This window comes from Argiope bruennichi, chromosome 2 (assembly GCF_947563725.1).
Source record: "Argiope bruennichi chromosome 2, qqArgBrue1.1, whole genome shotgun sequence".
NCBI lineage: Eukaryota > Metazoa > Arthropoda > Arachnida > Araneae > Araneidae > Argiope > Argiope bruennichi.
In genome coordinates, this window is record NC_079152.1 from 114,900,988 (window position 1) to 114,925,934 (window position 24,947).

Below are 24,947 nucleotides of genomic sequence, written 5' to 3' on the forward strand. Positions count from 1 at the left end.
AAGGCTTGATAAGTTTGATGATCGTGTAAACCAGTGAACCAAATTTTCACGCTCTATTTAGGAATAACCAAATAGGACACTTATGCGTGTTTGGACTTAATTGGCAGAAGCCCAATTAAATCCAAGCTCACGCTGGAATCAGTCTGAGCTATGCCGCAACTGGGAAACACATCCTTCTTCGAAAAGTTCCATAGTATTTGATGTAGGAAGATCAAATATTCTCCACTGTCCAGATAAGAAAGCAGAAGCTATCTAAAAGATTTTAGGATGAAAGTGTGCCTTCCAGTTTCCATACAATGCTTTTTTTACTTTTTTCATGTTTTTTCAAAGTCATAAAAAACTGCTTTGTACCAAGTTTTTTTTTTTTTTTTTTTTTTTTTTACTTTCTCGTAAACGTAGCATAGAAAATGTGTAGTAATCGTCAAAAAAATCGAAATCGGTATTCTCACGAATCTCCACGTTTTAGTACTCTCTGAGTTCGAAAAACATTTTTTTTAAATATGTCCATCTGTATGTCTGTGATAAAGATAACTCAAAAACGCTTTCAGCTAGATGATTGAAATTTGGTTACGGTCCCTACACTGAATTTTCAGATTTCTTTCAGATTTTGAGTAAAGTCTCTTCAAAAAACCCTCGTATATCCGGATATAAGTTAAATAATAACCACTAAATGAAGAGACCTAGACAGATAAGATTCAGTTGTTGTTTCTTATGGCACTTGCCATGGATAATCCCGCTGTTCGAAGACAGCCGATTGTTTCTATAGTAGCGCCATCTAGGGCCAAGCGAACGACTTAGCTGCACACACGCGGACTTCATTCACGCATTTCATTCACTCAACCACAGATCGTAATTTAGACCTGAATCAGAGAACGATCACCCCTGATTCAGTACCGCCAGTGGTATTACTCTGGATATGGAGGACTTTGTGACCACGACAGATTTAACGCGCGTCAGCCACCAAACACGCGGGGAATCTTCGGCCGGCGGGGTTCGAACTCGCAACCTAAGGGACGCGAATCCGACGCTCTACCAACCAGGCTATTCCTGGCCTTAAGATTATGTACACATATTTAACATTTATAGGTAGACACCTTTCGAATTTTGAGCCCAATCCAACAAAAGTTTCATTATCTATCGGTCTGTGCTTTTGGAAAAAATGTAAACACAATAATTCAAAAATGCAGTGACATTTAAATGTAAAATTTGGTATGGAATTTTGTGACTACAAATACAGTTTTGTGTCAAATTTTTGTTGCAATAGATTGAGAAAGTCGTATTTAAAATACAAATTTGAATTTCGGATACTATTAACCATATGCCAGGGCTTAATCACCAAATAACTCGCCTAGGATAACACGATAGTTTCAGTAAAAATGCTAAATTCACGCCAAAAGTTAACATTTCGTAACTATCGTACTCCAATGCCATGCAAGGTATTCTCTGGCATGACAGGAGTTTTAGAAAGTATGTGAGAAGTTGTTTGTTTGTTTATTTGTTTCTTATGGCACTTGCCACTGACAAGCCCACTGTTACGAAGACAGCGATTTAAGCCTGAGGGGAACGTCTCTTATTTTTTATAGCAGCGTAGACTAGGGCCAAGAGTACGACTTTGCCACTCACGCATCACTCATTCGCTTGCACAACCCCTTTTTACAGGAGGGCACATTCACACATCTCACAGATAGAACAACAGAAGAACAACCATGCCCAAACCGGGACTCGAACCCGGGACGCCCAGATCACGGGGAAGACGCGCAACCCCTATGCCAGGACGCCGGCATGTGAGAAGTTTTTGAGGAGATCACTCCTGCTGGTTTCTTATGAAGAAGTTATTTCCGACTCTGCAATATTATTTGATTCGGAATCGTTTATGATTTCCCTAATCTCCTTCACAAGTTGATCAGACCTTACTACCGAAGGATGTTTTATATGACAATAATAATGTCAATCCATATATTAACATCAGTGAAATTTTATTCTTGTTTGTTGTTTGTTAAAGAATTTGTTTTCCTTTTTTCTTCAAATTTTTTTCGAATTGGAATATAGCATAAGAAAAACCTATATATATAATTAAAAAAAAAGACGAAGAATATTAAATCACATTCAAATCAATTATCAAGATGCTGAAATATAAATGTATGCAGTTTTGAAAAAAATCGCATTTTTTTCATTGACTTGAAAATAATGTGATTTAATGTTTTAAGAAATCAAAGCATCGAAAGTTTTCTGCTTAGTATGAAAATCGAAGTCAATTTGAATATCAACAAATATAATTGGAATCAATTTAAAAGAAACACATATAAGATATATATGCACAACACATAAAACAAATCCTCTATTAGAATAAAATATTTAAGCACATTTTATGATGTGCGCTTAAGAAATCTACAATGAACTTCATGCTGTTATTATATGTTTATATTTCTAACCAATTTAATGTTTATATTTCTAGCCAATTTAATGTTAATATTCTGCTTTCCAGATCCTCCATCAATAAAATGCATCAAGGGATTCTTTAAAATAATTCAAAATATTGGCCTAGCTCCTCTAGAATTTCCTGGAGAGATCATCCCTTTTGTTTCACTTCCAAATTGCGAATGTCTTTCTCAGGGTAAATATACGTCCTTCATTCATCTGAATCTCTAGAATATGAATTTTATGCACTTGTTTTTCTTGATGACAATACATTAATTTAAAATTGTCAACTAATTATTGGTTGATTGATTAGTTTAACTAACTTTTGATTTAGCTGTACCTTATTATGAATTTGAAAAAAAAAAAAAATGATTTCAAGATTTCTTTAATATTTACAGCATCGAAATATAAACTAAAGAATATAAAATAAAAAATAATTTAAACTAAAAACTAAAAAATAAACTAAAAGGTAAACTAAAAAATTTACCTTTCAGCAAACATATGTTTTTTACTTTCTCTCTCTTCTAGGTTTCAAACGGCTTCTCATATTTAGTTCTGCGCCTCTAGTTATTTCTGATGAAGGTTCTCTGTTCTTATCAAAGGATATCAACATAGCTTTTCTCCAACCTGATGCAGCATTACCTACTTGTGTCTCTCCACCTTCACCCCCTATCGATTATGTGCTGCCTCCTCGATCCTTTTATATACCACCCCATGAAGTACCTCTTTCACCATATGCTCGTCCTGCTCGAGTGCCTCTCACTTATATACCACCTCCACCACCTCCTCCTTCCTATATCCCACCTCCTGACCCACATCCTGTTTATATACTTCCTCCAGATTACCTTCCTCCTCCTCTCAAAGAGTCCCCTCCTTTACCATATTCTCCGTATATGCCTCTACTACCTACAACTTTACCTACTGTTCCAAAACTTTTGCCTGAAACTCAACCTCTGCCATATACAACTGAACCTCCTTTTGAAGAGACGCCTCCTCCAATAATAGGATGCATTGAATTTGGTAATGGGTCATGTGTCGTAGTAGATGCAAACCAAGATAACGAAGCACAGTTTTCTATCAATGTTGGCGAAGATTTACCTTATACACCTCAGTTTCAAGCTTTAAATTCCCTTATTTATGAAGACTCATCAGTTTGGTCACCTTCTTTCGAAGAGTGTCTGTCATCAGCTCAACCAAGTTGCCCTAACAATCTGGAAGAATCTCCTGAGGAATTTGAAAAAATTTTCTGCAATGCGAAAACTGGTAAAACTATTTATTAAATTAGTATATTCTTACTAATGTTGATTAAATATTTTTGAAGAAAAAGTCCTATAAGAATTATTAGTGAATTTGTTTGGATATTGCTGTTTTAAGTTCAGCACATTGAATATTTTCGAATCTTTAAATATCAATAATATCAAGGGAATGGATCTTTCAAGACATTTTCCGTTTGTATTTATTTATATGAAATTATCCAAACTAAAACCATCAATAAAATCATAAAATTGAAATTATTTTTTTAATTAATCAAATAATTAATCATATTCTTAATTAATCAGGTAATTAATCCTTTTCTTTCTAAGAATAATTTTTATATGAAATTTATTTATATGAAATTATCCAAACTAAAACCATCAATAAAATCATAAAATTGAAATTATTTTTTTAATTAATCAAATAATTAATCATATTCTTAATTAATCAGGTAATTAATCCTTTTCTTTCTAAGAATAATTTTTATATGGAATTTATTTATATGAAATTATCCAAACTAAAACCATCAATAAAATCATAAAATTGAAATTAATTTTTTAATTAATCAAATAATTAATCATATTCTTAATTAATCAGGTAATTAATCCTTTTCTTTCTAAGAATAATTTTTATATGAAATTTATTTATATGAAATTATCCAAACTAAAACCATCAATAAAATCATAAAATTGAAATTATTTTTTTAATTAATCAAATAATTAATCATATTCTTAATTAATCAGGTAATTAATCCTTTTCTTTCTAAGAATAATTTTTATATGAAATTTATTTATATGAAATTATCCAAACTAAAACCATCAATAAAATCATAAAATTGAAATTATTTTTTTAATTAATCAAATAATTAATCATATTCTTAATTAATCAGGTAATTAAACCTTTTCTCACTAAGATTAATTATTGCATTTTAAGTAACCAGTAATAAATTTAATTATTTCCATGTTCACATAACAAATTTTAAGTACTTAAAGGCAATTGCGTATTAGTAAACTGGATATTTATTGAAAAATTCTTTATTTTTGATTGTATAATTTAAACTCATTTTTTAAATAAAATTTTAAATTGACAGAATAAAATTAAAAAAAAAATTGAAATCTGTTATCTCAAATTTCATGTTATTATTTGAGAACATTACTATTTTTTTAGTTTTTATTTGTCTCAATTAATTTAAGTCATTAACAGTTTAAACCGGTTTGAAACAATCACGTGACTATCACATTACGCTTGCGTAGATATTTAGAAAACGATGTTTTTTTTTTTTTTTTTCATCTCAAAATCGTTAAAGCTCCAAAACTTTTTTTGCTAACTAGAAACATTGAAAATTTAAAAAATAAATTATATATATAATTAAAAAATATATAAGTATATAAAATACCTAAATATATATAAAAATATCTAATATAAGCCAAAACAATATGTTCTCGCATGATAATAAATGTGGTTTTCGTCTCCTATTTTAAGTATTTTAAGTTTTATAACTTTAAAAGAAATAATTTATTTTTTAAAGAAATACCGAACCCCCTGAAATTGCCTTATTATTTAAAAATTTAAATATTCCAAAAATGTATCCGCTTAATGTATAATTGAATGCTTTCATTTTATTAAAGCAAAATACTTTTAAAAGCAAAACTAAATCTTTGTTTCTCAGGCTTTTAAGATATCCCAGGAAGATAATGAATATACGTAGGATGACTTATTTACATAAATATAAATCATTTAACAAAACGTCTATTCAAATTAGATATGGATATCTTAGATTTTTTCTTCTTGAGATATAAATTGCATGCCATTGTTATTAAATTCCTTACTTTTGTAGCTTTGCTTGTAGCTGTCGGAATAGATTATAGTATTCTGGGCAATGAAACAGCTGGTAAGTGAAATGCTTCCATTGGTGCTTGGTTTTGACCTCGATATTTATGTAGATAGTGTTCTTTACAAATATGATATTTTATTCGTTGTTTTATTTTTTTTCTTCCGCAGTTACAAAGAGATTAACTTTCATTCAACCAGAGCTACCTTATGTGGGAATTGATTGTAAGTACATGCTTAATTCTCATTAAAAATATGTTACACGTCCTCAAGAACAGCAGAGCTATGTCAAGTATATGAAATTATATGGGGAAAATGGATGTGCTCCAGACTGGAGCATCAAGGGTAGAAGTCTGGCTTAAGCCGTGTTCCAATGACCCGTGATTCTTTAGACGGGACACGCGCTCCGCCACTTGACCCTCTTGTAGTGGTAACATTATAAGCCAGATAACAACTTCCGGAGAAGAGAGTACTCTTTTGTCTAGTGGTTATGTTACTCGGCTATGAACCCTAACGTTGCGAGTTCGAACCTCAACCCGCACATTGGTGACCCTGGTTCTGAATAACCGCATCCTTCATTCAGCAGTCGTGGCTCCATCTACCGGCAGCAACCACTCACACACGCTCGCCGTCACCCGCCATAACACTTGGCGCGATAACAACGTTCATCGCTCGCCATAACGCTTGGCGCGATAATCACGTTCGTCGCTCGCCATAACTGGCGCGATAAACTCTACCGACTCACTGGTGGGGGAACTATTGTAGTGGTAACATTATAAGCCAGATAACAACTTCCGGAGAAGAGAGTACTCTTTTGTCTAGTGGTTATGTTACTCGGCTATGAACCCTAATGTTGCGAGTTCGAACCTCAACCCGCACACCTCTCTTGCGGTTTCCTGGAATTTTTTGATGTTTGTCCAGTTTGCCGACAAATTGTCGGTAAACTGGTAAAACATCAAAGCACCCCAGAAGACAGCAAGAGAGGGTCAGGGGAGGACGTGCCTCGTCTACAGGCGGACAGGTCGTAGGAACATGGCTTTAGTAGACCTTAACTAGACATAATGGAATGGACTTCACTTCTAAAGCAGCCCTACCAGGAGTTTAAATTCCCGACGTACTTCACCCATTCCGCCCAGTGACATCCCCTCGCTACGATGAGGCAGTTTGCAGGAAGGAAAAATATTTTTCTTGGAATTGTTTCCAAACTAATATAAAAACTAAACTAAAAATATTATAATTTTTTTTTCTCTAATTATCAAAATGCTGGAACATCGGATTCTTTTAATTCTTAAAAATGATATGGAACTAGGAAAATTTGTTTGTATGACAAAATAACGCTCACAGTTGTAAGAAAAGAATTTTAAAGAAACTAATATTAACATAAAAGTAGTTCTGAAAGAATTTCCTTAAATTATCGTTTACGTTTTTTACAAGAAATTGTTAAGTTCAGAGGTTTAAATTAAATCGTCTACGGGACGACCAGTTGTAAATTGTCAGAGTGCCATTCATACTCGAATCATTTATTTTGCATTTACATGAAAGTGAATTTAAAGTGAAAAAATTCATTAATTTATTCTCCATTTATTCAATTTTATTCACCGATGTCAATTTATGATATTATATTGCAAAAAAATTGGAAAGTTAAAATAAAGTTATGGTACCTATTATAAAAGAAAACGAAATCCACAAATTAAATTGGAGCATTATTTTAGAATATGATTTATGCAATAATATCTTTTCTTCAATTTATGAATTTGATTTACAGGCCAACTTTAAAAGTATTCTTGTATTTATATAATAAATTGTGCCCTTTTGAGTTAAGAATGCTATTAAGAATAATTATTTGTAATTAATCTGATTTCCAGTTTCCTTATAAGTCTAGATTTTTTTTATACAAAAGTAAGAAACTGCTTTATTGTACATTGACTTTTACTACAGAATAATGCTGAATCTGAAATGATTCGTCAATTTTACTTTATTTCAGATGGAATTCCTAACAATCCAGTGAGTATAACAGGTAAGTTGGGTTTGAGTCATATTATTAAATTCCTACAATATAATATTATTTACAAGAGATGTTATTTAAAAGATAAAAATAACATTTTAAAAATTCAGTTTCACCTATCATATAATGTTAGTACTACTAATATAATGATGCTTAATACTTGAAATTCGATTACATAATTTGTTTTGGCTCTCAGCAGAAAAATAATGGGAATTTTCCTGAGATTGGGTTTAGTCGGACTCAAACATCAAAGCACCCCAGAAAACCGCAAGAGAGGGTCAAGGGGGGGGGGGACGCGTGCCTCGTCTGCAGGCGGCCAGGTCGGTGGAACCCGGCTTTAGTAGACCTTAGCTGAACATAATGGAATGGTCTTCACGCCTTTTTTATGGAATTGTTTCCAAACTAATAATTTTTAACGAATTAGATCCCAAAAGAATTCAAATGAATGAAATAAACGAATGAAATATATCTCTCGGATATATTTCAATTTCAAGTTAATAATGGTCAGACAGTTTTGTATGTAAGAATTAGCAATAAATTAGTGCATCTCTATATCTTTGTAAATGATTATTTCTCCATATCTCGCATGTTTTTTAGATTATTGTGATAATTTCTTATATTACCCCTATACAATAATTGCATGATAATTTCTAGTGCAGACGTCCTAAAAACACCAAGTGAGTTAAAGTTTTTAATGAGGATTGATTAAAAACCTATTGATGAAAAAATTAATTTCTGTACTAGTTTATTTTTACATTCTCCGCGATAAATTGCCAAAAAATACAAAACATTACTAACTTGGAGATTGAAAATTATTCGGCATTGATATAATCTGAAAATAGCTAAGTAAGTTCATTATCTTGGCGAAATTTCGGTATCTTATATATAATGGAGCTTGGCGATCTTAGTCTGAAAAAAATTAAATTCACCAAGTAATCTCATTACCTTGGCATTCTTGGCGTAATTCTCTGAAAACTGCCAAGTGAAATCAGGGGATCTAAGAATAAATAAGAGCCCTAATTTTTTCTCTTTTTTTTATTTAAATACTAATTTTACTGTAACGTCTCTGAAGTCCCGGATACCTCATAAAAGTTTTATTGCTCATTCGTTTGAAAGAGATTCACAGCTAATAAATGTAAATTTAGTGTTTTGTAATAGGCCGGCCGTAGAACAGTCATAAATGGATATTATAACATTTTATGGTAAATTGTAAAAGACTCCATTTTTTGATAGTGCTTTCAAATAAGTGTCTATCATGCTTAAGGTTTTGGTGAACACTCATATTTTTTATTTATATAGTTAAGAATATTGTTTAAAATTGAATTTATTTGTTGCTTAACTTTTCAATATATATACATTTATTATAAATTTTTAGAACGTTTTCATTTCAATTTTCTTAATTTAGTTACAGTTACGCCGAATAAAACCATGGAACGGAGGTTTCAACTGCGTGAGTAAAAATGTGATGCTTTCAAATGATTCTTAGTATAAATTAATCGAGTTATTTATATTCATTTTCATATAAAAAACTAGCTATGTCCATGTAAGTGAAATTTACCTCACATATGTGTTATATTTACTAGTAATAGAAAAAAAACACACATAATTCTGAATTTTTATTTATAATTTATAATTTTGTAATATAATATTTTTAAATTAAACTGAAAATTCGATTATCAATTAATAATTTATTTGTCTATCATTTAATAATAGATACTTTCCATATATTCTGCAAATTTCTGTAGCTAATGATTTGTGAACAAAATTGTTCATTTGAAATTTTGATCAGATTTTTCATTTTTTTACATAAATTATACTGATGATTATATTTATTTACATTTAGCGATGATAAATATTGCTTTAAAATCATAATTTATGAAAAAATATCTACAATATCTGTTCATAAAAGTAAAGTACTTTCCGATTAATTTATTGATTTAATTAAGAAATCGAAATACGAAAAGAAATTCTAGTGCATTCCTTGAATTAGATTCTTGTTTTTTTATTAATTGAAAAATAGTCCAGTTTTGCTTTCGGAAAAAATATTATTATTATCATTTTTATTTATTTTCAGAAAATAATGCTGATTATTGCTACAAGGAAAAGGTATTAGTGTTGTCTGACCTTTCCGACATCTTGAAACCAAAGGTGGTTGTCGGAGGACTTGACGTTTATATACCAGGCTTTTGTGATAGCGAAATATTTGATAAAGGTAAGAATTTTTTTTCACATAACAGCAAACTGAATCAAAATATAGAAATAAAATTGCATGTATACAGGACTGTTCCAATTAAAGTCTGCCAATATAGAAGAATCATCTGGTTAGGAGTGGATTTTCGATTAATTCAGCTGATATGACATGTGAATTAAAAGGGCTTTCAGATAATGAGCCTGTCATCTATTTAATAAAAAGCAAAAGAAAAGTTCGAATTTTTAAAAAAAAGTTAGAAAAGTAATTTCTTTAGTGTAAGCTGATATTTGTAATATGCAAATAATTTGGGAGATAAAAAAATAAAATTGTTAACGAGTTTTAAAATGATTCCAAAACTTCACTACCATCCGTGGATTCAGTTCACTAATATTCATGCAAGAAGATGCATCTTTTCATATAACTCGAAATATTCGATATTTGTAATGACAAACTTGTACAGATGAATGGATGACCAGCCATTATTTCTCTAGGGCTTGGCTACCTCCACAATCTGAATCCATTACTTCAGATGATATCTCAATAGGGAGCTTCTAAAAAGGTCTATTTCGAGTTTTTAAATTATTTTTCTTCTAATAAATGAAGACAGCAACATCTGAAATACTTGCTATTTAACATTTGAAGGGAGAAAACGTCCTCAATTGCCCTCTGAGTTAAGTCAACCATCTAACTCTCCGACCCGCCCGAAGGCATACGGATTTAAACCATAAAACTGAATGACCGGACCGCCGCAACAGCAACATTGGCGGGAACTGTGGTTGAGTCCTAAGGGCCGTCACCGGCCACGGTACAACCCTCCCCGAAGGAAGTACGTCCCGTCATCGATGGGAGGAGCCAGATCCCCTACCTATTAGTGTACCCTCCAGGGTGGCGAGATCTAACCACCATGCCGGAAGCATCTCATCCTCATTTCGAGGTGACCCCCCGGGGGTAGCCCTCTGAGTTAATGAAGCTTGATTTGAAAACTCTGTGGATAAGCTAATTTGTATTTTCCACGTTAAGTATGATTCGTGGAATAATGAATATATATTTGCAACTCATATTTTTTCAAAAAGATTATGCTAGTATGCAATACTAAGGATCAATATTTTAAAGATTTCGCAGTGAATTTTGTGCGATTATCAATAAGCTGTGAAATTAGTTGCGTCGTTTTGCAGGGGATTTGACTTTCATTTCTAGTTTAAATATACAACCTTATAAAGCTTTTTCAGAATTCTAATCTTTTACAAGTTTTATTAATACTGTAAATATATAGCTTACATAGTTTTCTTTTCTTTTCTGTTCTTTATTTTCTTAAGTTCTGAACTTTACAAATATTTTTTTATAAAAAAATTAATTCTGACACTTCTTATTTTTTCTTTTGTCATGCAACTTTTATGAGAAATATGGTATTTAAATTTTAGTTGATAAACTTAAAAACTTTACGATGTAATCCAATTTTTCTTCTTTTTTTCCGATCATAATTAAAGCCGTTAATAATTTAAAAATGATTATAAGAATCATATTAGAATAAAGTTAAAATTTCAGTCGTTGCCATGCTGCACCAGCTGTATATTATATATATATATATATATATATATATATATATATATATATATATATATATATATATATATATAGCCCTCTCTCTCTATATATATAATATACAGGGTGTTGCCGAATTCAACCGACCAATTCAGAGAGGTGATAGTAGGCATCAGGTGGATCAAGAATCGCCATACAACATGAGGTCCCAAATGACGTTTAATTGGTAAAAATCGCAAAAATATAGAGAGTCGGAGAACTGTTGGAAACTGTAAAAATTAATAATAATAATAATAAAAAAAATAAGAACTGGTGTTTCAACTACGAATTTTTTAAAAGTAAAAGCACATTCTTAAAGTTTTTTTTTTTTTTCATGCTGGTAACATGTGGATTTGATGATCTTGGGGATCATAAATTACTGAAAATGGAAAAGTAGTTTAGTAAGTTGAAGAGAAATAAAAGCTTGAAAATGTAAGGAATCTTATAGTCTATAATTTGATATAAGCTTGTAGTGTGAGAACTGGGGTTTTTTAAAGATATTCAAGAAAAACTAAAATGGGAACCAGAAAACATCGCTGCTACATCAGTACCGATGTTCGCAGAGAACGTTCTCAAATTCGAAAGACAAATTCAGAGCAATAATAATAGGCAGTAAGCAGATGAAAAATTACCGGAAAACAAAGGGTGGCAGGTAACGTTTATTCAGTGAAAGTCGCAAAAACCGACGAAATAAAGACAATGAGTCTAGCGAAGAAAACGGCCCTATGAATGAGAGAATTAGGAATAAGGTAATCGAGAAGAAGACTTTTCGTATGTAAATTTTTCATGCTTTCGAGAAAAATAAAAGCAGCGAGCAAGTATTCATTAATGAGCATTGTAGAATTGATGGTCGTTATACTTCATTCGCAAATAAGTCAGATTTCACGAACGTAACTAAAATGCGCTGGTGCTCCATCATGCATTAACCAAATTGTCGGTGTTCCCTGAAGTAAATCTGGAGGAACGTGCTGGAAGAAAACAAGGAAACAAGGAACAAGGAAGAAAACAACACTTTTTGCCGCTGAGACATTCGGGCAGAAGATAAGGTCCCAATAGATGACTCTGCCCAGATGTTAATATCAAACGTGAGATAGTGATGTGGGGATTTTCGAATGACCAAATATTCGCATTGTGCGTGTTGAAGACACCTTATCTCGTAAAGCAGGCTTCATCTGAGAATAAAACTCTAGTAGAAAAGTGTCCATCTTCCTGTGTGGCATCAAGCATCCAGCTTGCGAACTTCACCCGATTTGTGATTTTCATTGAAAAACGTTACCTTCGACCCTATGTTTTCTGGTAATTTTTCATCTACTTAATACGTATTATCCTTGCTCTGAATTTGTCTTTCGAATTTGAGAACACTTTCTGCGAACATCGGTACTGATGTTGCAGCAATGTTTTCTGGTTCCCATTTTAGTTTTTCTTGAATATATTTAAAACTCCTCAGTTCTCATACTACACGCTTATATCAAATTATAGACTATAAAATTCCTTACATTTTCAAGCTTTTATTTCTCTTCAACTTTAAATATTTTTGCAAATATGGGTTCTAAACTACTTTTTCGTTTTCAGTAATTTACAACCCCCTAGATCATCAAATTCGCATGTTACCAGCATGAAAAAAAAACTTTTAAGAATGTGCTTTCACATAAAAAGAAATCGTAGTTAAAACACCATTTGTTGTTTCTTTATAAATTTTACACAGTTTCCAACAGTTCTCTGATTTTCTACATTTTTGCGCTTTTCACCAATTAAACGTCGTTTGGGATCCCATGTTGTATGGTGATTCTTTATCCTCCTGATTATATATATATATATATATATATATATATATATATATATATATAAAATTTATACACTAATCTACCTCATGAAAAATTAATAAAGGTCTGCACTTTTATATATGACGAATATTTAAATGAAAATATCATTCCTAAAAATAACTGGCTTGAGTTATGTAATTTTAATATTACTGAGAATTACGTGTTTAATGGTATTAATTTTTATAAACAAGTCAAGGGCATTCCAATGGGGACAGCTTTCTCAAGTGCTTTAGCTAATATTTTCCTGCATTACTATGAGAAAAAAATAATTAAATATAATTTAATAAACGGGTGGAGATATATTGATGACCTACTTTTGATTAACTTCGACAATACTAATATTATTACTAATTGCTATCCAAAAGATTTAATTTTAAAAGATACAAATAAAAATCAACTTGAGGCTACCTTTCTGGATTTAAAAATCGAAATTGCTAATGATAAAACAATAGTTGGTATATACGATAAAAGGGATGATTTCAACTTTAAAATAACAAAACTATGTAACTACCATTCCAATCTAAACTCTAAAATTTTCAAAAATCTTATTTTCTCACAAGTTAACAGGATCAAAAGGGTTTGCAATAATAAAAATTCTTATATTGAAGCATCAAATATCCTCCTTAAAAATTTAATTAAAAATGATTTTCCTAGAAATTACTGTAATGTCAATTTTTTTAATTAAACAAGGTATGGTTTGGGATTAAACCTTTGGCTTAAATAAAAATAGAACTTTACTTGCATATTGGGTCACTCAATAGATGGCGCTGGGTGCCTACCTCTGTTTACATAATTTACCGTTAACTTTTTTAAAAACAGGAAATCACAATCGATTGTTTAAAGTTTCCTTGACTGTTGGATGGTATTGTCTGGCCTTTTCGTTTTTAATTTTAATTTTAGTTTTAATGCTGTTTTTGTTTTTATTGTTATTTTTGTTATTGTATTTTTACTTTGTTGTGGTTATTTTTTTTTTCTAATTTGTTATTTTGTGTTTCCTTTCTGTTAAAATGGTATGTCTCTAGAGCATAATTTCAGGGGATTTTCGGGTCACGAGGAATCATTATTAGACAATGTCTGTATGTCCTCACAGAAAAAATCCCTTTATTTGAATCCCTGCCTGAGGGTAACCCTTGAAAAAGTCTTCAGGCCGGATTCTTTTTTTAATATTTTTTAATAATTTTTTTGGTTTAATTTTTATTTGATTTTTGTTTTTCCTATTAACTTGATTCTAATACTTTTGTATGTATATATATATATATATATATATATATATATATATATATATATATATACCGGAATTAGTACTATTCCATCAAAGATGTATCCTTAGTAGGAAGGAGTTGTGCAGCAGTGTTGAAATCATAGATGTGCATTTAATATTTAAGTAGCCATCGTGTGTGTTTGTATCGAAAAAGAGGAGCGTGTTTATAATATTAAATTACATTAAGGAGATACGTAATACACTATAAATTATTTTCGCATTTGCATCTTTTAAATTTTATCCTCACTCGGGTACGGCTTCATATTTTCAGGTACTTTCTTCCTCTTTATTCATGTATTGTTTAATTAATATGTTTTAATAAAAAACATCTCTATTAATAGATATTTTTTTATTTCTGCAAGGTTTCTTTCCCAACTATAATTATGTATAGACTGAATTGACTTTTTCATTGTATGCATGATATACCCTTAATTGTTTTGGAACGATCTATAAGTATCTCTTACCAGACATAGGAACTGTTTCGAATGACTTTGTATATCATTATATGAAAGTGTGCAATGCAGATAAAACTGAATTAAAGTTATATTTTAAATAATCATAATTAGTGGCTCTCTTTTGAGGAATATTTTTGTGAAGAAGCTTAATATTATTGTCACTTAGAACTCAGTGACACATACAAGAGTTAGAGATAAACCAATTTACTAACTGAACTCAGAACACAGTAACTGACAAATCTTCTGCTTTTGTACTAGCAGAGAAAGTTCCAGAATACTCTTCTGGAGACAGTAGAAAAAGTCCAGAACACTTGTCTGGTAAACTAAAGAAATTTCCCGTATCTCCTGAACATGAAATAAAGGAAAACATAAAATCAAGAAATTAAGTATTTTCATATACTATTAATCGCGTTGTCTCTAGCGGGATTCGAACCCAGGTCTCTTGATCATGAGACCAGTGCCATGACCATTCGGCCATGGAGATTCGAGTGTCTTTCTTTAATGCGGCCCCATATGTAAGCGAAACGATATATAAGTAACGATTCAATGGGGTTCAATTGGTGGCTCTCTTTTGAGGAATATTTTTGTGAAGAAGCTTAATGTTATTAAGAAAATATTCACTTGAAGTTTTTAAATTGATTTTCATACACTTAAGAAAGCTTTATTTAAACTCTCATTTTATGCCTAGTTCCATCCTATGGTCTTTTGTTATCGTTGCTACAACCGAGTGATGTGAAGAATCCTGTCCAGTTAACAGAGGATTTCACATTCATGCCATTACCAGAAGGAAGGTTGGGTTTGCCAGATTGTGGCAGATTACCTAAAGAAAAGCCTTCGTCCCTTCAAATGCAGTCCGAGAAATTCTGGGTGCCAGTAAGTCCAGAGAAAAGTGTTGTCTGCGAACTCTCTGAAGAAGATAATTGTAAAGAATTGGGAACTGTTGAAGACGAATTTTTTGTTCTTCCTTGTGATATCAGATCAGGTAATTAAAATCTCATTATATATTCATTTCACTATATTGTATTTATGATACTTTTTCTCCATGCTCGAGTACTGATTCTGAGCAATACTGTTTTTAAATTAAAATAGCTGCTAGATACTTCGTATTTGGTATATTGAAGTCGAATGTCCGTTAATAAGGCAAAATAAATGATTTGGCATGTATTTTGACTGCTGTCAAGTTAATAAAAATTCACATATTTAGCGATACGTGTTTACGTGAAAATTTGATTTTCAGTTTGGTTTTTATTAACTTGTTAATAGAAAATAACCTGATTTTGCTTATTTGAAATTATTTTATCTCAGTTAGATAACTTTATTTGACACTTACAGCACAGTAGTTTCAAACTATTTACTAGGCGAAATTGATAATTATAAAACAGTTATAAAGGTTTGTCTGCGAACAGTTATAAAGTGTTGTCTGATTTAATATTTTTAATTACAATTCTTTGTTTCTTTAGCTTATTTTCCCCCTACAATTTTTGATAGTTAATCCGTAGTCTATTTGTTTTATAACATAAACGTTTTAAGAATCACCAAGTGGAACAATGTAAGGATTGTTGGTCAGCTATCTTAAAAAATCCTAATTTTTTTTCATATTTATAAAAGATGGAATAAATTTAATTCTTTATAAGTCAAGTTTAAAAATTAAAAATCATTATATTACAAAAATATGAGCTCAAAACTCTCCATCCTGTTAGAAATCTTCTTATCATATGGTCAACATATAATAAGACAAATAAAACCATTATAAAATAAAATTCTTATGATAGCAGTCTACAGCTTCTAATAAAAGTAGATTCACAGAAACTAAATCTATTTGGCATGAAAATGATTGAATTGACACAAAAATATTGGTGTATATGTTAGATGAAGTACCAAAATTAATTTGTTAAAATTGGACTTTCATATCACTTCTATTATAAATACCCGAAATTTGATATGAGGTACTGCAATTAGTCTGTCGTATCCAGGTTACTTTACTAATGGCCTGGTTAAATACAAGAAATATAGCAACATTTTGAAAAGCTTAAGTAATTTTTAAAAAGTTTTTCAACAAATAATAAACAGTTCTTTTTTAAAACAAAATTAGCAACAGGGCTAGCGAACGATGTGAAAATTCCATAGAAAAAATATTAAATCAGTTACTGTTTAATATATTGTTAACGGTTCTTATGGGATTAGAATTGATAGCATTCTTTTCAGGCCATAAGTAATTTATATCGAAGTTTTCCTTTTATCAAACAAAATAGTTTTTAAAAATTGGTTTTAAGTAAAATTCAATTTGGTAGACAAGGAATTTGTAAAGTTTGTACAGAGAGTCTGTTTGATGGTCCATTAGACCATGACGAATAAATTTTGCCTAGAATGTAGTGTCCGGCAGTGACTGCTAGAGAATATATTCCCATGATTGATGGACAGTCTGTAGCCTCATTTCAGACTAGGAAAGGGCAACTGCAGGGTTTAGCAGTGCAATATTATGGAACTGGCAAATATGCATTGCTTGGATGACAATGCTGCAATGTATTTGCACAAAAACCTCTTTCTAATAGTGGAGCTACCAAACGTTTACATTTCAGGGATACAAAAGATCCTCAATGTAACAGACACCTTATGATCGCCTACATAATTGAAAGTTTGCTATGTTTTTTTCTTTTTCAAGAATCAACGTTATGAAGCCTTTCTGACAAAAGAAAAGAAATCTTCAACATTTCCCTTATTCCAACCATAATTTTTGCCCAATGTGGTGTTAGAAGTTATATTTAAGTTTAGATTATGGTATGGTTTAGATCATGGGTATTTTGATGAGGAAACAAAGGAATCCATTCTCATTTTTTCCAGTAATTAGGAAATAAGTTTTGCTGTCTTCTTCGATCTCAAGTAGAAATGCTATTCAATCCTTTTTAGCAATCAATCTTCCCATTATACACGTGATAATTGAAAACTAATAATGAAGTGCCAAATTTAGTGATTAGAGCTTAGACAGATTAATTAAATAGAAAAAAAAATGGAATTCTAATTGTTTAATAGTAGAGTTGTTGTACAATTGCACAAAAGTAAAAATTCTGCTGGTGCAACATCTGTACCGTTCATAAGGGTAGTTTTTATATCTCTGATTACTTCTTTGCAGATCGCACTTTATATGATGCCTTATGGCTATATATCAATATAAATTGTTTTTCGTGATTTTGCTAATTCATCCAAGATTATGTGCGACGTTTTGAGATAACATTTATTTTAGAACATATTTAATATTTCATTGTGAATGTATGAATTGTATATCAGAATGTAACTTTTTAAAATTGTTTTACAGCTGCTCTTGTACTGATTCATAACACTTCAGGTAAGAAATATATTTATATTCTACATTTGTAAGTCAAAATATTTCATGTATGAGTTCAATAAATTTAATAAAAAGGTAGCAGACAAACATGAAAAGGCATTTTTACACATTATCTGATTGGCATAACATGTACAAACTTGGTTATAGCATTATAAAAACATAATCTTATTATTTGTTAGATATATTTTATAAAATATGAAGAAGTTAATTAATATATGAAGTTGAAGTGAATTAATTCTTTAAGATTTCAATAAAATTATCGATATCATTTTTTTTTCTCTATGTAAACAGGTAAATGGAAAACTAATTTTAATTCATATGTCGATTAAATTAAAAAAGTTTTTAAGAAATATTTACGAAAAAGATTTATCAGATTGTTTTTGTTAGTATATATCAGCTTTGAGACTTTCAGAAATTAATTGATCATTTATAAACTTTAAATTCTGTAATCTTTGCAACTGCGATTATTTTTTTTCATAACATTAGGATTTAATAGTATATTCATTTAATGTATGTTTCTTAATTCGAATTTTTAATTGTTTTGAATTTTTATTTATTTTAAAGTGCGGTACTACCAAAAATAATTCAATATATGACTTTATTTTCTTCTTTAATGCTCTGGGGTCTTATTACAAAATAATAATTTAAAATAAAAACCTCTTGGATTGATTCAATATCATTTAGATAATTTTAGAAAATATTCTACTTTTCGAATAATATTTCTACTACAGCATTTTTTTTTCTTGCGAGAACAAAGAATTTGAATCCCTAAAACTGAAAGTACAGCAATTCAAACTTGTAAATCGAAAGACATATTAATACAATATTACATTATTTTAATTTTTTTGTTAAATAATATGTAATTATAATTATTTTCTTATTTGATAAGAATTATAATGATTGCATCTAACTGATAATAAAATTATAAACGTACTTTCATGGTTGCTAACTCTCAAAGCGTTCATCGACTCAAATGGATAGGTAATTAATCAAATCTCAATTTATGATTTCCCATTATAAAGAAATGAGTGAAATCGTAAATCATTTCCATTAAGCGACTGCATCTTTAATTAAACCTGAACCTTAATTTGTAAAAAATGGACATATAATTAAAGATTTCTGATACCATTATACACTTATTAGCCATAATAGTTGTTTATATTTGTTTGAGAGTTTGGAGAAAGGAAATAAGGCATGGGAATGGAAATGTGGGCGCAGTAGAATTAAAGAAGAAAATAAATAATGAAAAGCAAGAATAATTCTGATTGTTATTTGTCATTTTAGAAGACGTGCCTGTCTAGGTGATTTGTTATTCTATTAGCAATATTTCAAATATAATTGTCACAAATTAGCTTGCGAAATTTGTAGTAGACAATCTCATGCATATGAGCTTGTCACAGCTTATTTAGCAAAAATCGTAGCAGAAAATCTCATGCAAATTAGTGGTTTAGTTGGGAAATTCTAAAATATATTATTTGCTGTACACTTAACGCTACAGATTTACTTTTTCTTTTCTAGTTATGATCTTTACGAAAACTAAAATCAATAATAATTAATGAATTCGATTTTTTACAATTAGTGTTCCGTTAACAGATAGAAATCAGACTTGATATAGGCTTGGAATAAAAAAAAATCTTAACTTCATACAATAATGAATTTTTGATGAACATAAACACCGAGAATTAAAATAAGATTAAAAAGTAAAATGAGATTACATCGAGATATAAGGAATAAAATAAATAAATTTATACAAAAAAAAATAATCCATCTCAAGAATGATAAAATTTGATTCTGAAAACGCTGAAATTTGCGTTTTTGTGGAAATGGAATACCAAATACAAAATACGAATAAAGATGAAAGAAAATATTAGCAGACCTCAACTCCTTAACCTTTGCTAAAATCCAGCATAAAAGATGTAAATAAAATGTAAAGTTTGAAATTCCATAATTATAAAACGTTCAGGAACGTATAAATTAAATCTTATTATTAAAATCATACTGAAACGGATGGGTAATCTGCTATAAAAAGTGCTCTGATAAATACAAAATAAATAAATGCTAAATCGAAGAACAGAAATACACTTAGACCGGTAGATACTTCCAGGTTTGTTCGCATTTATTATTGGCATACATATATAAAAAAGCCAGACGCCAAAAGATAAGAAGTTGATATGATAAGAAGTTGCGAAGACTTAAAAACAGTGTTATGAAAATTTCTAGATAATTTTTATATAGAGAAATTATAGGTTTGATAGAAAATTGACGCATTGCAAGCAATTTTAAGTTAAAATAATTATTAAAAATGTTGATATAAAAGTTTAAAATAAAGCATGAGCTTAACTTTGATATTTACCATTCAAATTCAAATCCTGGTACTTAAATCTCCTCTGTAATGTTTCTGCATACATCTATTTGGCTCAATTGTTTTTGATCTGCATCAAAAAGAGGTTAAACATAGCTAGTCTCGTAAATTACTCAGTTCGTATGTTAAATGTGTATGTACATGCTTTGAAAATTTTTGCTTAACATTAAATTATTTTATTTTGTAGCTGGAAGTAGCTTTGGACCTAATTTAGAAATTTTAGGTGAGTGTATACTTTTTAGTTTTTTTTTAAATTGTACAGTAATTTCACATAATCTGATTTATCTTGACGTTTCATACTTATAGAGATTAAATTTTATTATTCTTTTTCATTCATTTCCTGATATGATAGAGTTTTAAAGTATGTCCAAGTGTGGGTTCTGTATGACAATGCACTAATGTTATATTTTAAGAACTGAATTAAGAGTGAATAAATTAATTTAATTAAATTTTGATAAATGATACCACAAGATTGTGAATTTAGAAAAAAAACCAACTTTAGACTTTTACAATATTTATAATAATAAATTTTAAACTAGATGTTATAATGTAGAAAATAATTAAAATAATAATTAAATAAAAACGGAATGCTAATTGGATTGAATTTCAATATTATAAAGCATATTATATCAATATTAAGATAGTGTGTAGTAGCTTTGAATATAACTGTTAATCTAATTGAATCAAAATACTCTTAAGTAGCAAATATTTCAACTTACATCAGAAAAATGCATACCGTGTAAAGGCATGATTAACTTTATTGATAGATTGGATAGATATTTGATGATAGATGTTTTGTTATACGAAGGATAAAAAATTCAAATGCCAGGAAGTGCCAAATGAATAAGGTTTAAATTTAGTTGGCAGAAAAAATTAAAAAATTTATAGAAAGATAGCTTTAATTTGAAAACGCATTTAAAAAAGAATATTTAAGAATAATTAATTTTTTTTTCAAACACTTCGCCTCATTTCTTTGCGATTACCTTTTCTAATTCAAGGGATATTTTGTGTGCAGAGAAAAAAAATTCAAAATTGATTCATTGTGAATGTCATCTCTACTCTATTTGTCCTAAACTTATTTCCTTTCATAATTGAGAATAATTGCTTTCATCGATAAGTGCTTCAAAATTTAACCCTTAACTGGGGAGGTGAAATTTTAGGACTTAACTGGGGAGGTGCGGTCTACGAGACCGCATTTCATTTACACTCAAATTCAATTTTCTAATGAATGTATTAGAATAAAAAACTTCCAATATATTTTGCAGACATTTTTCTTGATATATAGATATGTTTCATAAATTTTTCAAAATATATTATCATTGAAAAAAATAAATGCGTTGGAACATACATTTTCTTCTCAAATTACATGTTACAATAAATAATATTCTTGAAAAAGCATATTACTTTTTACTTTTTAAATCATATTTATTTTTACAGTATATGAAGGTATATAGAAAACAATATAATATAAAATTCAACAATTATATGAAAAATAAATAAAATGACAATAGGTAAAATTGGCTCTTTTTTATCGGCTTGTGTGACTTTCATAGCACGGTTTTCTAGGGCATTTTAAACAAATAGGTTAAGAAATAGTATAAAAATCAATCTATAAATTCTGTATATATATGACTTGGTATATTAATATATTTTATAAATTTTTCAAAATACATTATCACTAGAAAAATTAATTTTGTCTAAACATACATATCAGAATGAGCTGAATGCGAACTTTCATCGAAAAACTCTTCTGTGCAATTATCCTTATCACTAAAATCACTTTCTGCTTCATTTAAAAGTGTCTGGAACACTGCTTCATAATAGGATCAGTAAACTGGATGATATTTCGGGGCCCAAGTTTTAGCGCCATCTGCTAAGCCCTGTTTATCACTGGGACACTAACAGGGAGATGCGGTCTTAGAGACCGCGTTCGAAGAAATAACTGAATTATTTTAAAAAGAATCCACTGAAATCGGTTGAAAAAGTGCACGTGTATTGAAGATAACAAAACAGGAAAATAGAATAGGGGTGACAGAAAATCCATCGCTAGCGGTCTCACAGACCGCACGTCCCCAGTTAAGTGTTAAAAATAATTTCACATGTCAACTTTTGAATGTTTTAAAATCTGACTGGCAAATTTGTGCAAATTTCGTAAATTTCAGCTTCTCTAATTTTGGCCTCCAAATCTGAACAGCATTGGATCTCGATTACCTATATTTCCAAAGAATTAAGCATTGATTCCATATCTATGGATAAAATAGGGAATACATTTTAAAACAATTATGTATAGATGTATAGTGAGAAATTTTAATAATTGATGACTATGATTAATTAAAAATTATAAAAAATAACTTAGGAAATGTTTATTAAAAATTTTGTTGCACTTTGTTTTGTTTGTTGAATGGTAAAGATATGCGTTGTGGACAACATGCTGCATGCTGGCAACTAGCTTGACATTTTTGGGTGTGGTAAATAGTTGACGAGATTCAACAGACACTGCTTAGCTATTATATACATATTTTGAAATGAATAATAAATTATAAGCATTGCTTTTAAATAAAAGTAAATATTTATAAATTTTGAAGAATTTATCTCTTAAATATTTCTTTTCAGAAACTGCATATGAATCTGGCGAAAAAACGATTGTCCTGAATGTAGAACGTGAGTATTTTAGATACGTTTTTCAAAATTGGACTCTTTTCTCCAAGATACTCTTATCATTTTGATGTAGCTGTGCAATAAGGCACAAACTCTGAAGTAAATAGCTGAGCAGAATTACTTTTCAAGTTGCATCTCACTAAAGAATTTATGCAAAATACTGTAGTAGGTTAAATTTTCAAGATGAACTACGATTTTTAATTGTTAATTCGATATTCATAAAGTGATTGTTGATTCTTGTTTGTATACATTTTTATTTTTTATTAAAATATCAATTAAAAATTTCGTATTCATATGTGTGCTACACAGAATCATATCCGATTTTTATTTTTTCTAAACACGGAATTTTTTTCAATTTTTAGCAGAAATTAAATAATTACTTGATTCTCTTTTTTTGAATGAATGATAAATGTATAGAAAATGTATTGAATTTAAATATATTAGTTTATGTGGAAAAATCGATATCTAACTTTTGAGCAGATGCTTTTTGTTTCAGTGAATTCAAAATACTCACATATGGAAATAAGTTGAAAGCACAGATATTTCACATGGGAAAGCGTTTTGATGAATAAGTGGCTTTCTTTTCTTTTCGCCACTGAATATCCCCAAACTTGGAATTTCTACAATTCCCTCCCTGTCAGTAGAATGGATAAACGTAATCTATTAAGAAGAAAAAAACTGTTAAAGTTTACATACAGTACACGAAATGACAACATTACAACTATACATAATCAATATTGAAAAAAGTGAATGTTTGGTGGGGAATACGAGTTCAAAAATTTTGATGAAATTTATATTTCTTGGAGAAGGGCTTGATTGAGAAGGAGACAAAAATTTATTCTGAGCTTGGGTCTGGAGAAATTAAATTTTCGTTATCTTGCAGGAACCGCACAAGATTTCTAATTTTGATTTGGAAAATTTGAATAAATGGGAAAATTGAAAATTCAATAAGTATCCTTCAAAAGTTCAGTTTTTGATTTATTTAGATTTCATTATCCGTTATTCAGTCTAATTACTCATTGCCCATCAAAATAAAACTAATACACACGTACAGCATACATTTTGTTGACTGAGAAAATAAGATTGACTATGAAATTAATGAAACATTCCTCATGTGATTACAATAGCATACAAATATTTTACTTCATTTAAAGCATTTTTCTAATGGAAATATTTGCCTATCTGTAATGACATAGAAACTAGCTAGCCTCAGTTTGAAAGAGCATTCTGTATATTGTAAATTATTAGATTGATTTTTTTGCAAAATATTTGATCATATAAATTTTTAAATCAGTTGAGTAAAAAGTTTTTATTTATTTTAGCAAATGTTGATGAAGATATTGATTCATATCAAAAAAATCAGTATGCTGATGGTAAGCAATAATTTCTTTTAATTATTACTTCTTATTTTGTACTTGAATATTTTAATATAATCATCTTTGGAAATTTTCATAGAAGAATGGCACTTTATAAGAAAATATGAATGATGACTAAAAGAAGACATTTGGTGAAATTTTTTGAAAATTATGATAAGTTCGACTCTGTTGTATTTGTAACGAAAAAGAAATACTACTGAACTATTGATAGAAAAATTTAAAAAACGGAAGTATAAGTTTACTGCAACATACTTTAAAGTTTATTGGTTATAATGATTCTTATTTACAAAAAAAAATGTTTGGTATACAAATAAATAAATACATTGAATAATATGAATCTGTCTGTTTGAAAAAAATTCTGTTTCTGATGCCAATAATTTTGAACACTTT

The 24,947-nt window shown here is 29.7% G+C and overlaps 1 protein-coding gene across 1 annotated transcript in view; it reads left to right on the forward strand.

The window, feature by feature from the left end:
- The window catches only part of LOC129962298 (uncharacterized), a 91,324-nt gene that overhangs the window by 44,063 nt on the left and 22,314 nt on the right, over positions 1–24,947 (forward strand). Inside the window, exons 13-24 of the mRNA XM_056076045.1 lie at positions 2,486–2,614; positions 2,947–3,681; positions 5,510–5,563; positions 5,674–5,727; positions 7,487–7,519; positions 8,913–8,957; positions 9,582–9,719; positions 15,507–15,800; positions 18,132–18,161; positions 20,711–20,746; positions 23,137–23,184; positions 24,504–24,554. Of these exons, the coding sequence (XP_055932020.1) occupies positions 2,486–2,614; positions 2,947–3,681; positions 5,510–5,563; positions 5,674–5,727; positions 7,487–7,519; positions 8,913–8,957; positions 9,582–9,719; positions 15,507–15,800; positions 18,132–18,161; positions 20,711–20,746; positions 23,137–23,184; positions 24,504–24,554 (1,647 nt within the window). The remainder of the gene's footprint in view (positions 1–2,485; positions 2,615–2,946; positions 3,682–5,509; positions 5,564–5,673; positions 5,728–7,486; positions 7,520–8,912; positions 8,958–9,581; positions 9,720–15,506; positions 15,801–18,131; positions 18,162–20,710; positions 20,747–23,136; positions 23,185–24,503; positions 24,555–24,947) is intronic.